Consider the following 15,868-nt stretch of genomic DNA (forward strand, 5'->3'; position numbering starts at 1 on the left):
CATGCCTGCTATGTCCAAAACACTTTACAACCATCCTTCACAGATTTTTAGCTCTTCTCTACTGTTCTGGGGAAAGCTTTTGTTAGAAGACGGTCTGTTGTAATTTTGTAGTAGCTGAACTTTGCTATCAAATTCATAAAAGTTGTATTCCACTAAAAAAACCCACCAAAACAAACCCTCACGACTTTAAAAAACTGCACTTGTAAACCAGTGTAAACTTGTTCCTACCAAAGGAATTCACCACTTTATTATCTACCACTCAGGGTTGCTGGAACCAGTCCCTGCTGTCTGCATCACTTGCAAATACCACTTCTGTTATTCAAAGGCGATTCAAGACGCTCAATATCCTCCATGAGCTATTTTGAAGGCAGAGCTACAGATGAAAGGATTTGCTAAAAATGACATTTCTAGCATCCTGATGAGACCTAGTCGGTCTTAAAGAGAGTCTGAAAATACTTGGAGCATCTGGGAAAAAAAAACAACCTCCACTTTCAATATTTTCTTTTTCTTCCTCCTTCCTGCATCCGTGTACCTTAAAGAAACAAATAACTTCACTGGTGCTCTCAAGTCATGTGTGTAGCATATGGATCCGTTTTCCCAAACGGAAATTTTAGTGCCATTCAAAAAAACCCAAGTTACCTAATAAGAAACAGAATGTGGATTAATGTAGTGAGAGCAAGAAGAGTCAATGAAGGGAGGCCTCTCAAATTTATCTAAATTGTGTTCTCTTCTTTAACAAAAACAATTAAGATTTTTTGCTAACTGCTCTTCCAGCGAGCCATGGAAGACTTGACACCAACCCACAGTGAACTGTGCGACAAGGGGGTCGTTAGCATCGCAGCCTTTGTGAGGCCAGGTCACCAGCAAGCCACACGTTTCACAGAACGCTGCTTTTCTATTCCAAGAAATCAGCAGTGTAAGACAATTTAAAAAAACCTGAAATTAGGCAAAACTACTGAAAAGCTCAAAACAATTTGCAGAGCGGTATCAACAGGGCTTCACACACAAGGGCCTAATGATTACAACTGAGAAAAAGCCAACATACCAGGTAGAGAATGAAAAAAGTAATGTTTAATGCTGTTAAGGAAAATGTCACAATATTTCTCCGCTTGGAATTCAAATTCCTTCAGCCAAATACAGCCTCATTAAGTCCAAAATCTGTTTCTGGTTTAATAGAACTTTGGAAATGTGTCTCAAAATTAAAAAGAAACCTTTTTTATGGTTTATCTAGATCAACACAAAACAGTGGATGAATACCTGTTCCTGGTAGTGAAATTCATTAGCTTCGATCTTCTGGATTTCTTCCCATATTCTGTAAAGGAGGGAGAAGAGAATAAAAGTGGACTTCCTCCACTTCCCCACAGCATTTGTTGAGAATCTGAAAAAGGCAGTCTTCTAGGAAAGGCCTTAAGCATGTCTTCAGTGACTCATTCAGGCACAAGACACAGAAGCTGGTATTACACGCACTTCCCTTCCATCCAAAAGGGCATTTCTCAATTGGCAGGAAGTTCTGCTCCTTTCCAAAGAGGACAGCTGAACTACAGAGTCAAAATCTGATACCAAAATAACATTAAGGCTAGCAGCAGACCACTACAGTCCTGACTTCCACAGATTTGGCTCAACAAATCTGTTTAAATAAATACAAAAGTGCACCTTACATCGACACTAGTTCAGCTTATTAAAATTAGAAACTGGATCACAATAAACCAAACTAAAAGCACCAAGAAACAAGCACAAACATTTAGCAAACTGATTTTTAAACCTTTTTAACTGAGGCATTTCCCTCACAGACAATTTTTACTACTGACTCACCACTTACGCTGTTGTAACCCCATACAAAGTGCAAACACTACGAATAAATGGGCAATGGAGAAGGATAATCTCGCCAATATCTGATGTAGTGGCGAACACTTGCCTTTTATCTGGCCCTCTTTTCTGCAGCATCTTCACATACTGAAATACCACATGGGCCACCTGCACGCAGAAAGGAACAGATTAGTTTTTCCAGATGTTAAGAAAACAGTAAGAAAGTCAAGTTGCAGTAAACCATACCTCATAGAAGTGCCTGTAACCTTCATCTGTCAGAGTCACCGAAATGCTGAAGATGGAGTAAGTGGAGTTCTGTTCAAATCCTGTCTCACCATTTCCTCCATATAATGCAAGAGCCCAAAATCTATGGAAGAGTTAAAGGCACTTCTTGATTACTCACTTGAGCTTTATTTGAGCTTAGTTACAATTAGCATTATCATAGTTTCACTTCAACGGCTTTCAACCTGTTTTCAGTTCACACAAAGCTGTTCCAGCATAAAGATGTGAATCTCAGGACACAGAATTTAAGGAAAACAGTTAAGTTGCCTTTGGAAGATCTCTTAAAGATCAGTCACAGATGCTGCTGACTCATGGATCACAGACCAGAAACCACTCATTTCTTAATTGGGTCTACCACATATTTAAAGAATATCACTACAAAATGCTGACACAAAAAAACAGACTTGAGCTGCTTTTACATACATAGAAAACACATATATACAAAATACGAGTTTGCCTTTATTTTAATAATAGCAAAGCGTTTAATTACTCTGATTAAAACATACATACTTTTTTCTAAGGAAAGAAAGAACACTGCCTTTGCCCTCATGTCCCACCAACCAGGAAATATAATGAAGTGGCTTCACCCTAAAAGAAAATTTGAAGGACATTAAAAGCCAGGAGGTAGTACGTTTCACAGAAAGGACTCAACCATTAGAAAAAAACACCAAAATATTCACTGTTTTTTCAAGGTAAGTTTTGCACTTTCAGGCAGCATGAGGATAAGCAGCTAAAAATGTAGAAGTTCAGAACATAATGACTGATGTGAGTCAGCGAGGGATGACGTTAAATCAGCTCTGTACCAAATCCACTCAATTTATAAAAGGAAACATGCCTGCATCAGTTTAATTAATTTTAAAAACATTCCCCTAGCTGAACCGAAGTAATACGTTACACAAACCCATGAGAATCTTTGGTCTGGTGTGAAAGTCAATAAATTATTCTCAGCATAAACACAGAAGAAGTAAAATGCAGCACTACCATACCTGTAGTGCTGTTCTTGTGGTGGAAGTGCCCAAGTGATACTTAGTGAATGAACTTTCCTGACTGGAACAACTGAACACAAATAAATTTATTGAATATAAATATATACGATCAGCCATAGATAAGAAATTTAACATAATGCAGAAAGGATGATTAAAAGCTGCCAGAAGCACACCGTTATTCTACAAAGCAACCAGATCACACAGAGACAATACCAAGCTAGGTGTTCAAAGCATTTAAACACACCTACTTTACTCACCTCTGTAAAGCTTGTGAAATTCTGGTGTGTCAAAAGGCTGAGTCAGATGGCCAAAGCTGGGTTTGGGTAAGCCACTTAAACGCAAAATCAAAGTGTGATGTTACTGGCAAGGTTTCAAGGCTACACAGAGGTAATCACAAGACACGAGCATCCACAGCTCTGAGGTGACAGAGGACACAGGCAGTACACCAGACAAGGGCCCTTAACAAAGAGTGCAGCCCAGGACGTGCCCAGCCCGGACCTGGCATTCCCTCCCACTCTGCCCACACAGCAGAGTAATTCCCCAAGATTCAGACCCTCCATCATCACCTCCTCCTTCTCCTTCTGCCCAAGGCGGTAACAATAAAACGCTTGCCTTCACAACAGGGGAAAGGAAAGCTAAGCACAGTAAACAACTTCCTACACTGGTCCTGAATTCACAGAATCCTGATGGATTGTCTTGTGGGGACAGACCAACGAGGAGGATGGTGTCAGGAGAGACAAACATGTCTCGGTATGGCATTAGACTTACACAAACACATTTCCATACACCACAGAAATAAACACCTTGCAAAAGCAGAAAATGAAAGGGGAAATAAAATGCTTTTTGAGCTTGCAATGCTTTTGTGGAACCCCCTTTTTAGAAAGCACTTTGGAGTGAACTATTGAAAACAAAAAGTTCTAACCATTTGCCACCCCAAAGATGACATTAAATTCAAGATATGGTGTTAATTTATGTCGCTGCTAATTATTTTTCACACAAAGCAAAGACAAGCAACATAAAATGATAATGTAGGTTTGAATGATCTATGATAAAATCGAGGTATCAGCACATACTAAGCAAACATTACTGCAAGTCTGCACCACACAGCTTGCAGGCTAAATAATTGTTAAACATAAACAAAGCCTTCCTGAAACAATTAATGCCAGTCTTGACTTTCCAAAGTTTCCCTTCTTTTTTCTGAATAAAGGTGTTAATTAACAAATGTTCATTTCCTGGGTTTCTCCAATAAGGGTTATTTTTTCCAAAACCATTGTTTTAAGAGCAGATAATTTTATAATTTGTAAGACCTTTAGGCATCAAAAGAATCTTACTTATTTGGGATCTCGGAGAAGATTTCTGTAACCCACTTTTCCAAGGTATCCAGTGTTTCTAAGGAGAGGAGAAAAAGAAACCCATAAAATGCAATTTCCTGAAGATCTAAGATAAATTCTTCAAAATAACTGAACTGGTGAGCTAAGATAGAGATGCTGCAAGTCAGCATATTTTAAAATTGCAGAGTTCTAAATTACAAGCTTCAAAGCTGTTGGTTTGAGCCAATTCTTAATAGCCACTGACCCATCTCTTTGGTCATCGCTCTGGTTTTGTATATAGTGCTGAAATCTCAGGCTGCTGCAACTGGGGTTTAAAGTTCAGTAGCATCTAGTGTGACTGTGAAAAGGAATTACTGACTTAGGGATCTACAAAATCACTAGTACTTGCTAGACTCACTCCATCACTCTGGACTATACACACTGCTGTTCACACCCAAATGCAGGCCTGCAGTGCTCAGAATTCCTTCTCCCCATCCTCTTTTCTGAAGGAAGTGTGTCAACAACCAAAGTTCACGGGTTTTCTTAAATGATCGATGGGAAATTGCTTGTTTAAGCAAGCATTCTGAATTCACAAAGTGATGCTGCGTATGCTAATCAACAACAATAAAAAAGGTGGGACAGGGTGAGGGGAGAATTCAAAGTGCCTTTTGTTTTAACAGAGATAGAAATACAAAGTTGGCCTGGCTGGCCATGGTTTTCTTCGCAATCACCAGAAGAAACATTGCCATCCATCACTATGTAAATGGTTATTCAAGAGGCCTTCAATGCCCTAGGCAGTCTACAGTCTAGACAGAAAATAAAAGCGTAGCAAAAGAAAAGAAACACCACCCCTATTAGTGCCATCTCCATTTGACAGGTGGGAACTGTAATTGGTTCTACCATTCAACAAAACCCCTAAGCACAAACCCAGCTTGAACACACGCAACTATTTATTTTCACCACAGGTCTCTACTATGCGCTTAACTTCTAAGAAATTTCTTTCTCTTCTTCTCAGCAGAAACAACTCATAGGTCTGAAGTTCTTTGCTGAGATTAAACTCAATTCCATTTGCACAGAAATTTTCAGTCTATGGGGAAAAAACTTAGAACCTCTATCCTTCCTACAGAAATGTGTTCTGTCTGCAGTTCTCTTTTGAAAGAGCCCCAAACAGAACAAGACAACTGGGAGACTCAGTCCCCATCTCCCCATCATCTTCTGTGGAGGTTCACTGCTGATGGCAGAGAAACCAGGAGCATTAAGTTATATAACTGGTCTGACTCTACATTCCTACAAGATTCTTTTTTAAAATGTGTCTTTGAGACTTTCCCTTCTGTGTTGGTCTGGACCCTATTCAACTGTTCCAGTTAGAAGTTTCTCAGGAAGTGGCAGGATGACAATAACACAGCACAATTGCTCGAGCCTCATTTCATCCAGAAACCAGGCTAAAATCTACATACAAACACCTCCTGTAGGACCGGACAATGCAGTAAAACGGCTCAGGCTACAGCTGAACTGGTGCCAAAAGCACTACACCACCAGCAGCAACAAGCCTGTTTTTAAGGAACAACCGATGTTACCTTTACATTGGACAACTAAAGTCATATAGTGAGCAGAGTAATGGCGCTGCCAGAAGTCCCTCAGTCTGGTGTAGGTATCAATATTGTTCATTTTGGGCTCATGTTTGAGTGTATCCGCATTACCTGCAAACATTAAAAGGTCGTTAGTCACGTCAAGACCAGATATACTGAGAATTTCTTTTCCTCCCCTGGTACCGAATCTAATCATGCTAAGTGCATTAACAACACCTAATAGTAATTTGGAGTTAAAGGAATGTTAACTGAAATCTTCCGATTTCTAGTTCCTATTATGAGGACAATCAATACTTCTGTGACAAGGAAGGACCGAGTGCTCCTACATTATTAGATCACCAGTAGCGTGGCACCGCACAGCTCACTGTGTGTTGCCAGCTATTCACTCACCACTGGAACTTGCAGAACAGGGAGAGAAAAAGAGGGGGAAATACGACGTACGGTGTGTGTCACTGCAGTATTTTATAACAATTACCTGCATTTCAATGCTGGCTAATGCTATTACCCACCACACTGCAATTACAGGCTCACCAGCACAAAGGTGAGGGAGCTAAGACTCTGTATTGTCCAGGACAGGAAGGACAAATTTCCCTTCTGCTCCACTAACATGGCTGTGAAGTCAACTTCTGCAAGTCAACAGTGAATTAGTTACTTTGAAAACCCTCCTTAGACATAAATCCAGAAATACTTTATTTTTCCAGGAAATTTTAATCACAAAAAACAAGCTTAAGCAAGACAGAGATGACCTGAGAGCACCACCTTTAATTTAACAGAAAGTTATGTGATTATACACCAAGGGCAACTTAGCTTTAACATCAGCAAAAAGCAGTACCAGAATGAAAAGCATTTTAAGCACACAGATGCTTTTATTCCCAAACTGTACACTTTACTGTAAAGTAAATAATTGCTCTAATACTTCCGAGTAAGGCTAGTGTTTGCTGTGATAAGATAGGTCACATTAATGCATCTTTAAAGTGGTTAAAAGTTCAAGTATTATCACCGCTTCAGAACACAAATTCACAACTTACCCCAAAAAAATTTCTTCATAGGATGTCCAGGCCTGGCAAGACTTCCAAAGAGCATCTCCTTTCTGTTTGCATCAGAGGGTCTTGCTAGCTGATACTCTGTTAATTTAAAGAATTTGCAGTGGCACGCATCAAAATTTGAGGTCATTTTCCCCAAAACCAAAGCAAAAACCCCAACCGAACACTGCCACAGCCTGGAATTTGTTTTAATGTATGATAAACTAGTAGGGTCAGGCCCTGCAGAAAGAGTCAGAGAACTATTACAAACCTGATTCTCCCATATATTACAAAGAAAAACTTCTAGCCTAATAATGAAATAAGAATTTGAAAACTGGGCAAGATAGTTTCCAAAAGTGCAGTCTTACAACCAGTTTACACTAAACTAAACATGGGATTCTAAAAAAATCAAGAATTCACCTTCTTGAACCTCATTTTCCCATTCCTGTTTTTGCTGGTAATAGGAAACACGCACAGCAGAGCTGCAAACTAGTTCTTTTGGCTGAGTTATCCTGTAGCCAGTTCATCAAGCTGACACATTCTACTGGGCAGCACACTACTCCAGTGTCAATACATGGGAAGGAGTGGGATGAAGGCAGAGCAAGAGAAGGTGTAAATTTGCTTAAGCTGTCAAAGAAGCACACCTTAACTCAAAGACAGGTCCTTGTTTATACGGACACTTAGCCAAATTCAAAGACCAAACTGTCCACTTTTCCTTGCCAGAGACTGACGAAGACAACAACTTGGAAGAGATATTCAAACTAGTTGGTATATCTGCCAATAACAGAGTTTTTCCTCTAAACCAGTGAAATTTTATAGGCAGTCTGAAGGTATTCATTACATATTGGAAAAAATCAAGTGAACGCTCCACTCCTACGCCTGGTTCAATATCCTTCTGTGAAGTGATTTTATAGTTATCAAAGCGTTAGAATAAGGGGACAAGTTCAATCATCTCAACTTACTCTATTAACTCCACACAGAATTGGAGAAAGCACTGGGGCTAGGCTAGGGCTACAGGCATGTTGTTTACTGAAGGGCATCCACATGTTCATGTAAGTGCCCTACCAGTTACTGCCAAGCCACTTGAAATTATTAATCTCTAAGTCAACAAATGAGACAGTAAACTCTCACAGTGATGGCACTACATTTGGTCTTTCTCCTCTAACAGCCAGGGATACCCATGAAACTTAAACTGGAGAGTTTAATCTCTCTGTCAAGTTCGATGAACTCGACTGAAGTGCTCAGAAGGGTAGTCCAGAATGGAAACCAATGAACAGTTACAAAAGAGGTTTTGTTTCTTTAAGTAGATGGGCTAAACCCACAGGAAGAGACGCTCTTACTTACCACTGTCTACAGCCTCGACTTCTCGGTCTATTGCATCCCTGATCATTAGCGGGTGAATGAAGAATTGTGCCCACCTATGAAACAGAAAAACTCATATACTTCTCTTCAGTGTCTCTTAAGTTAGGGAAAAAAACAGCAATTAAACCCAACACCTACTATTTTAGTTCATAAAACTGCTTGTCTTATTACAAATTATGTAATTTTTGACTCCACTGTCTTAAGGAAAGACAAAAACCAGTATTGTGACACCAAAAGCCTAAGGGCAGGGCTCCCTTGCCCCACAGGGTGGGAATGAATTGGTTGGATACAGTAGGATATGACACTAATGGGTGCAGGATTATCTGCCTTTACATCCTAAGAACGATCATACCAGATCAGACAAGTGATCCATCTAGCCTGGTTCCTGGCTCTAACAGGACGAGCATCATATGCTTCACAGGAAATCCTCGGTTGTTCATTAGGAACAACATCGTCTACAGGGAAAGGTCCTTCCTAACTCCAGGCAACAAATTGATTTATGTCCTGAAACATAAAGTTATATACCCATTACGATTTTTTTTTTTTTATCTACTGTAAAAGCCGTGTTGTCATCCAGACCATCTCTTCTCCTGCACCCGTAGAGAGCACAGCAATGGAAAGGGACAGATCTGCAGTAGGCTGCCTCATCTGCCGAGGTTTTTTAATGATGCACTGAACTGGCTGAAGCAACAGGTTAACAGTAATACATTGTTGACAGAGTTCTGTGGCTACAGAACCCATTTAGCTAAAGAATACTGAAAGGTATTGTTTTTTGAAATCTTTAGATCCACAAGTGCTTCAATGAGCAGAAATCATCACCAGCATCCATTTATCTTCTTCATATGAAATGCGGTTTCTGTAGAACTCCTAATTTCCGTTTCCCCTCTGCTAAGTGACAGATTGCAATTACATTTTTTGTTCCTTTCACACTTCGAAACATCTAAAAAAGTTGGACTAATTTGCAAATGAAAGCTGAATTTGGCCCAGTAAAGTAAAATTTAACTATTCTTGGTAAAAATGTGCAAATACTTGTTCTTGGTGTCATCACAGGAACGTATTTTGATCAAAGTAACCTGGCAGTGGAGTCTACCCTTCTCCTGAGACATGTTACAGCATCAAGAATACTGAGCTGCCATGCCCCCATGAACAAGTAAATTGAAGGAACCCGTGCCAACAGGTGGAGCTCTGTTGTCCCAACATATCCCACAGCACAAAAGAGCAAATTAAATAATTCTTAGCAAAAACATACTTCACTGAATAACCTGGATTGGGTGAAACATATCCTTTTGAGGCACACATTGAATCATAATTTTCAAGGGTGCCCACCCACCATGAAGGATTACACTCAGAAACAAAAAAAGTTAGAAAAATCCTAACTCTACCAGGACAGGTATTTCAAAGGATGAGTCACTGCGATTCTGGGAGCACTTGTCCTCTGAACAATCGTCACATTGCTTATGATTTCTCTTGGCATCAATGCTGCTAGTTTAAGGGTGCTAAAGCAATCACAAAGCTACGTGCATTAAGGCTTACACATTGTTCCTACGTAATCACACAGTATATTGGCACTACCTCAAAAAACCGGCACCATACCAAAAGGGAAATAATACTTCCTTATATTCAATAGCCACTGCTGTAGTGTGGGTACCTATGGAAATTCAGCAGTGGCCTTACTTCTCCCAAAATGAAGAGCTGAACAGCTACAGCCCAGCTCCTGAAGCACATACAAGCATTCATTAACACCTAATCACCATTTATATGACGTTACCTATCAAGCGCTTCTTTGAAGTACTTCCTCTGCACATCAAACTGGAAGACTGTCCGCTCACAGTCAGTCGAGGCATTGTCACTGCCCCCATGCTTCTTCAGAAACGCATCAAACCCATTCTCATCGGGGTATTTCAAACTGCCCATAAAAACCACTGGAACAAAAAAAATTGGCAAAATTACCAGAGAGACGTTCATTTGTGAATCCTAATTGCAGGTACAGCAAGCCCTCTTCAGCACAGCATTACCTACAACTGACCCACAGCTCACATACGGAGGCAAACTAAATAGCACCCATGTAGCTCCATCCGAGTTTTTAAAGCCATAGGTAACACGCTTCCCTCCACATCTAACGGGTAACAAAGAAGGTTAATATACGTTAATGCACAGTCTGCCAAAGGGTATGAGACTGCTTCTGCCTTAGAAAGAGTTCCGTACCAAGTCAATGTTTTTATGAAATCACAGATTTATTTAACTAATGAAAATAAATTCTAGGATAGCTGAAATAGGAAATGACACTAAAATACTCCAGAAACTCAGAGCTAGACAGCTCTCATTTGGCACTCAGGCTAGAGAAGATGAAGTGGAAGCAAGTACATACTATGTTCCAGGAAGTGTGCTAATCCAGGCAGATCTTCAGGATCAGAGAAGCTGCCAACAGCAATGCAGAGGGCTGCTGCAGACTAGAGAAAATACAACTCTCAGTAAAAATTGCTTCAAGAAACTTCAGGAAAATGACAGAAATATAAGATAAATCAATTGGAATAGGCACAATAAAAAGAAAGTCTAGTCTGAATGCCTAATCACAAGGCTTCAGACCACAAGAAAGCTCCCTATATATTTTTTTCACCCTACAGCTTTAAGTACGCACCTGCTTTTCTGTACAGCCTCTCTTTCTTGTCTCTTCAGCTAGTTCTTCTAATTCACTGTCATCAGGATCATTGAAATCCTCATTATCTCCATCATTGTCCTCACTCTCATCCTCCTCATCACAGTCCTCATCATCAAAACCTTCTCTACCATCTTCAATCTCAGCTCCAGAGTCATCATCTTGATCGCTTTCCTCTTCAGAATCGTCATCATCACTGTCTTCCCCCTCCTCTTCCTCCGAAGATAAAGCAGCTGGCGCACCGTCCAGGTAATTCAAATCCGAAATCAAAAGTGCACATAAGCCATTCTGCAGTTTGATATACCTGGAAGAATAATTATTTGCAATGAATATGCTCATTTCCCAAATCTGAACGTTCAGAATTGTGAAAATTTCTTTATTTCCTATATTGGTTCTGTGCTCTTCAACCGGGATTTCCTAATGAAAACCTAATGACAGCTAAAAGGCTGAGCAGTTTCAAGTGGCAAAGTAATTCAACAGCTCTAAGAAGAAGAAAAAAGCCCTTCAGTGTAGTTCTTCTCCCCATAAGATCATGGACACTGCTTTGGGCTTTACTTCTCTCTCTGTGAGATATTTAAGCTACCAGCATTCACGTGGAGAAAACTTCATGTACTCAGAGCAGGCAAACCCAAGCATTAATAGCATGTTACGCCTCTTGGGCTCTTGGAAACACGTATTACATGACAGAATTAAGATCTTAGTCTCTGCCTCTAAATAGGCCCCAGAGACTCCATCGTATTGATTTGATTTTATCAACGCTTTCTATTAAATGGGGTCCACAGGCACGTGTTAGAAGGGAGAGATGTCCTCTGCAGGAGGACATAAGGACGTTAATAAAAAAAGTCACAGTGGGTTGGCCGGGCAGTACACACAGAGTTCTCTGTGTGTATACATAGAGAATTTTTTATACGTGTGTGTCCATATATACATGCATGTATATGTAATCCACCCCCCAGGCTGCCTCCAAGCTGTCTGCTCAGCACCATTCTACAACTTTCAGGCTGAGGACTGCAAGCACCAATGCTTTGCACTGAAAGATCTCTCAGCTGTATTAGTTTCACATCAGATCAGGAACAGTCACCATTTGTGGAATTAGAGCATGACCTCTAGGAGCTTGCACTGGCTCCTACTCCAGCTGCAGAGAGGCAGGAATAATGGAGCCAGAAAATACTTGATCCAGCCTAAGAAATACCATGATATAGACAGGTGGTATCTGATTCATAAAAAAAAAGGTTAGTGTAAAACAACCCCACGGTCACATCCCACACTCCCAGAAAAACCTGAGTTAACAGAGCAAGTCTATACCAGACCAGAACTTTGCAGCGTGACCACTGTTGTAATTAGTAGCAGAAATTTCAAAGCAGATTTCCAGCTCAAGCTACTTGGTAAATACCCAAAAGACACAAAAGGCACGTTGTGTTTTCCAACTCCATGGATCCAAATGTTTCTCACAAGTTCATTGATGGTTATCGATGCAATCTCAATGCTTCCCAGCAATAAAAGCACATGTTGTTATCAATATTTCAATTCAAAATATGAAGTCAGTGTAAGTTTTGCTTTTTACTACAGCTGCAGGTCCGCTGCTATAGCTCTGCAAACAAATTACTCAGAGTGCTTCTCTCCCAATTGAATTTCATGGGTCTTTATTTGGAGGAAAGGGGTAAAGAGGGTATTGAGACAACAGTTAGGCAGTTCTGAGGCAGAGGAAAAACCACACTTCTTAGACTACCAAGTCTATGAAAAAGGCTAAGAACAAATGTTTAATAGCTATGTTAGGTTTATGAATGGTGACACTCATCCAACGGGAACTGAGGGTACTTACTCTGGATCAGGGTTTCATAATCATGAACACACCCGTTCTGCTTGCTGCAGGGCTGCTGAGCAGTACAGATTTGTTCCAAGCAAATGCACAAGCACATTTTTGCTCGTTCAAACTACAGCACATAGTGTCTAACTTGCAGAGATGCTATGACTAACTGCAGGAGGAACAGACAGTTCTAGATCCACATTAACGCCTGGGTACCAAGTTCTCCATCCAGACATTCTGAAAGCCCGTCTCCATTGTACATATATGTTGCATTATGCAGCTGTGGCACTTCTGAATGCATACAGGGGTCCTAAAAATATAAGATATACTGTACATTCGGGTGCTTTAGATTCTGGGGAGCTCAGAGCAAAAGCCCCAGAGAGTGACAAGTAATTGCTGCTACAGCACATAAGCACAGCCACCATCATCTTCACCTCTGCACCCAACTGTCGTCTTCAGGTTTTCGTGGCCCATAAAGGCCTCCCAGCGATCAATAGCTACGGAAAGCAGAGACCAGAACAGTGCTATTCTTCCAGAAGAATGATTTGCCATAAAGCTGTTTACCCAGGTGTCTCCTGTAGCTCTTGATCCCTTCTCCATACCTCCATTATGGATGACACTGACTTTACATTACTCATCTGCAGGCTTGCGGCTGTTATGTACTAGCACAGAAAACACCCAGCAGCAAGGCAACAATTGAACTAAGCTGCTGTTGAAGGCTATCAGATTTCACTTTAGGAGAATCTAGAACAGTTTACACAGTTATACAGAGCAGAGGCACCAAGCGACATAGGTGTTCTTTACTTTTTCCACGGTTCAGACTAACGGAGAAGGACCAGTGTAATCAATACATGAGTATCAATTAGCATGCAAAATACAGCACAAAATATGCAATCACATAACGTAGCAACAGAAGCAAGCATAGCTCAATCGCTTTTTTGAAGAGCTGTACTGGTATTGACACAAATCAGGCTTAAATATGAAACAGAATTCAAATTCTTAAAGACACTGTTTAAACATCCTGGACAAGTTTGAATGGAATTGTTCTCACATCGAATTTTTTATTGTACCAATGACAATTGTTTAGCAGTTAAGTAAATACTGAAACACTCATCAATGCATGGTAAACACTTAGATGGTTTTGTTTCCCAAATTACCCAAACCAAGCAGTACAAGCCCATGAAATTTCATATAAGGATGAAATTTAATAAAACGTATGTTTTTGTAAAGATAACTACTCACTCATAGCTCCAACAAGCAAAACCCACTTCCATTATGACGGTAACTTTTGTCCCTACAAACTTACTTTTGAAAATACATTCTGCAATCTCTGTCAGGACTCTCTTGTTTTGAAGATCACTGTATTCGAGAAGATAAAATACAAATTTCCCACAGAGTTAAGACTGATGTCACCAGCCGGACACACTAAGCCCACGGTGCTGGTCTGCACTGATGCATGAACAGAGGGCAGACTGTATATCTATACAACATCAGATCACCTGCCATTACACTTCTTTAGGAGGTTTGGTATATAGTCAGCAGACGCAGGTGCGTGCTTTACTTTCAGCCATACTGACATCCTCCTTCCTAAGGATAAAAGGCTCACTTCCCACACGCGGAGACCAGCCTGAAAAGATGGGACTCTGCTTCCAACTGAAAAAATTTGTTAAGCACAGACACTAGGATTTCTGGAGGATTTTGGTATGAGTTTATCTTACTCTGTGAGCAAACACTCTCCAGTTCTCAGAGGAGATTCCTGAGCCTCAAAATAGATAGCCAGTGACAGTCTTACAGGATTTCGCAAGCTTCACCACTGTGCTGTTTCAGGCAGCAAAGACAGAAGTTTCCTAAGCTGACAGCACCTGTAACTGTGAACTTTGCAGGAAGACAAGCCTCCTGCAAAGCAGCATGAGTAAGAACGCCAGCAGGGGAGGCAGGCAGGCAGAGATCCAGAGAAAGTGGCAAGGAAGTAGGGCAAGAAGGGAGGGAGTAAGTTTCTCCCTAAGCCAATGGGCACAGCCAGCAAGGAATCTCCCTGCCAGCCAATGTCACTGCAAGTCCAAAATTCAGTTCCAGGCTTAGGCAGATTCTTGACTGGCTGCACAGATTAGACATCCTGAAGAGTAAAGATAAAAAAAGCACCTTTAACAAGGGTTGAAATAATCTCCTGCCTAACAGAAAGAAGTTATACTAGCATCCCTTCAAGAATGACTGCCTTACAGCATCCAAAGAGTTCAGTCTCTGCTGGTGTCCGCAGCCAAGTCTCACACTTCAAGAAGGCCACAGATGCTGTGGGCTGTGCTCAGGGAAGGTCATCTTTTTCTGCACTTTCAGGGGTAGCACTCAGAAATACACAAATGAAAACACAGGCAAAACGGCACTTGTGTTAAAATCTGATAGCTCATCTAAACTGAGAAGAGTAACAGGCTGTTTTAAAGTTGGTGTCTGCTCTGTAACACTTCAAACACCTTCCACGCTTCAGTTCAATGTTTTCAGAACGGAGCTGCCTGGACTAGGGCTGCAAACTAACAACTCAGTATCGCTGTGCCTTGAAACAGTAGCGACACAGCAGAGCCCTTGAACGAGCGCTGTTTGTTTTTTTTTATACAAGTCCCAAGCCTATCACTGTACACAAACGGTCTTGTCTTCTGAACAAACACACCCCGCCTCCAGATTGCACTGAGGGGCCACTAACTCCCCTAGTCACCAAGACGAGCCCGACTTCAAGCACCTGAAGTTACTGCCATGCCGGCGCGCCCGGCACAGGGGTCAAGCCGGCACCCGGCCCCTCCCGCCGGCTGGGGCTGGTTTTCCGTGGACACACAGGGAGAAGAGGCCCCATCCCACACCAGAGACCAGCCGGGGGCTGCCTCAACGGCAGAGGCTCGTTGTCCTCCGACCCCCCTTTAAGCCTTCCCGAGCCTCCGGGGAGAGGCTCCATGCCGCCAGCGCTCACCGGTACTGCTTAGGGTCGCTGGGGGACTTGACGATGTCGGGGTCACCGAGGTTGGCACCAGGACCGATATCCCCGCGGTCCTCCTCTTCCCC

The 15,868-nt window shown here is 41.4% G+C and overlaps 1 protein-coding gene across 1 annotated transcript in view; it reads right to left on the reverse strand.

The window, feature by feature from the left end:
• NRD1 (nardilysin (N-arginine dibasic convertase)) overlaps positions 1-15,862 on the reverse strand; it is a 28,246-nt gene extending 12,384 nt beyond the window's left edge. Inside the window, exons 1-14 of the mRNA XM_010137677.1 lie at positions 15,777-15,862; positions 10,996-11,317; positions 10,726-10,807; positions 10,126-10,279; positions 8,340-8,413; positions 7,002-7,097; positions 5,962-6,084; positions 4,406-4,463; positions 3,332-3,405; positions 3,075-3,144; positions 2,599-2,676; positions 2,053-2,173; positions 1,916-1,974; positions 1,258-1,312 (exon numbers count right to left, since the gene is read on the reverse strand). Coding sequence (XP_010135979.1) covers positions 1,258-1,312; positions 1,916-1,974; positions 2,053-2,173; positions 2,599-2,676; positions 3,075-3,144; positions 3,332-3,405; positions 4,406-4,463; positions 5,962-6,084; positions 7,002-7,097; positions 8,340-8,413; positions 10,126-10,279; position 10,726 — 963 coding nt within the window. The 5' untranslated portion in view covers positions 10,727-10,807; positions 10,996-11,317; positions 15,777-15,862. The remainder of the gene's footprint in view (positions 1-1,257; positions 1,313-1,915; positions 1,975-2,052; positions 2,174-2,598; positions 2,677-3,074; positions 3,145-3,331; positions 3,406-4,405; positions 4,464-5,961; positions 6,085-7,001; positions 7,098-8,339; positions 8,414-10,125; positions 10,280-10,725; positions 10,808-10,995; positions 11,318-15,776) is intronic.
• Between the last annotated feature and the right edge of the window lie 6 nt (positions 15,863-15,868).

The sequence above is a fragment of the Buceros rhinoceros genome, unplaced genomic scaffold (genome assembly GCF_000710305.1).
Source record: "Buceros rhinoceros silvestris isolate BGI_N320 unplaced genomic scaffold, ASM71030v1 scaffold22196, whole genome shotgun sequence".
In the NCBI taxonomy this organism is placed as follows: domain Eukaryota; kingdom Metazoa; phylum Chordata; class Aves; order Bucerotiformes; family Bucerotidae; genus Buceros; species Buceros rhinoceros.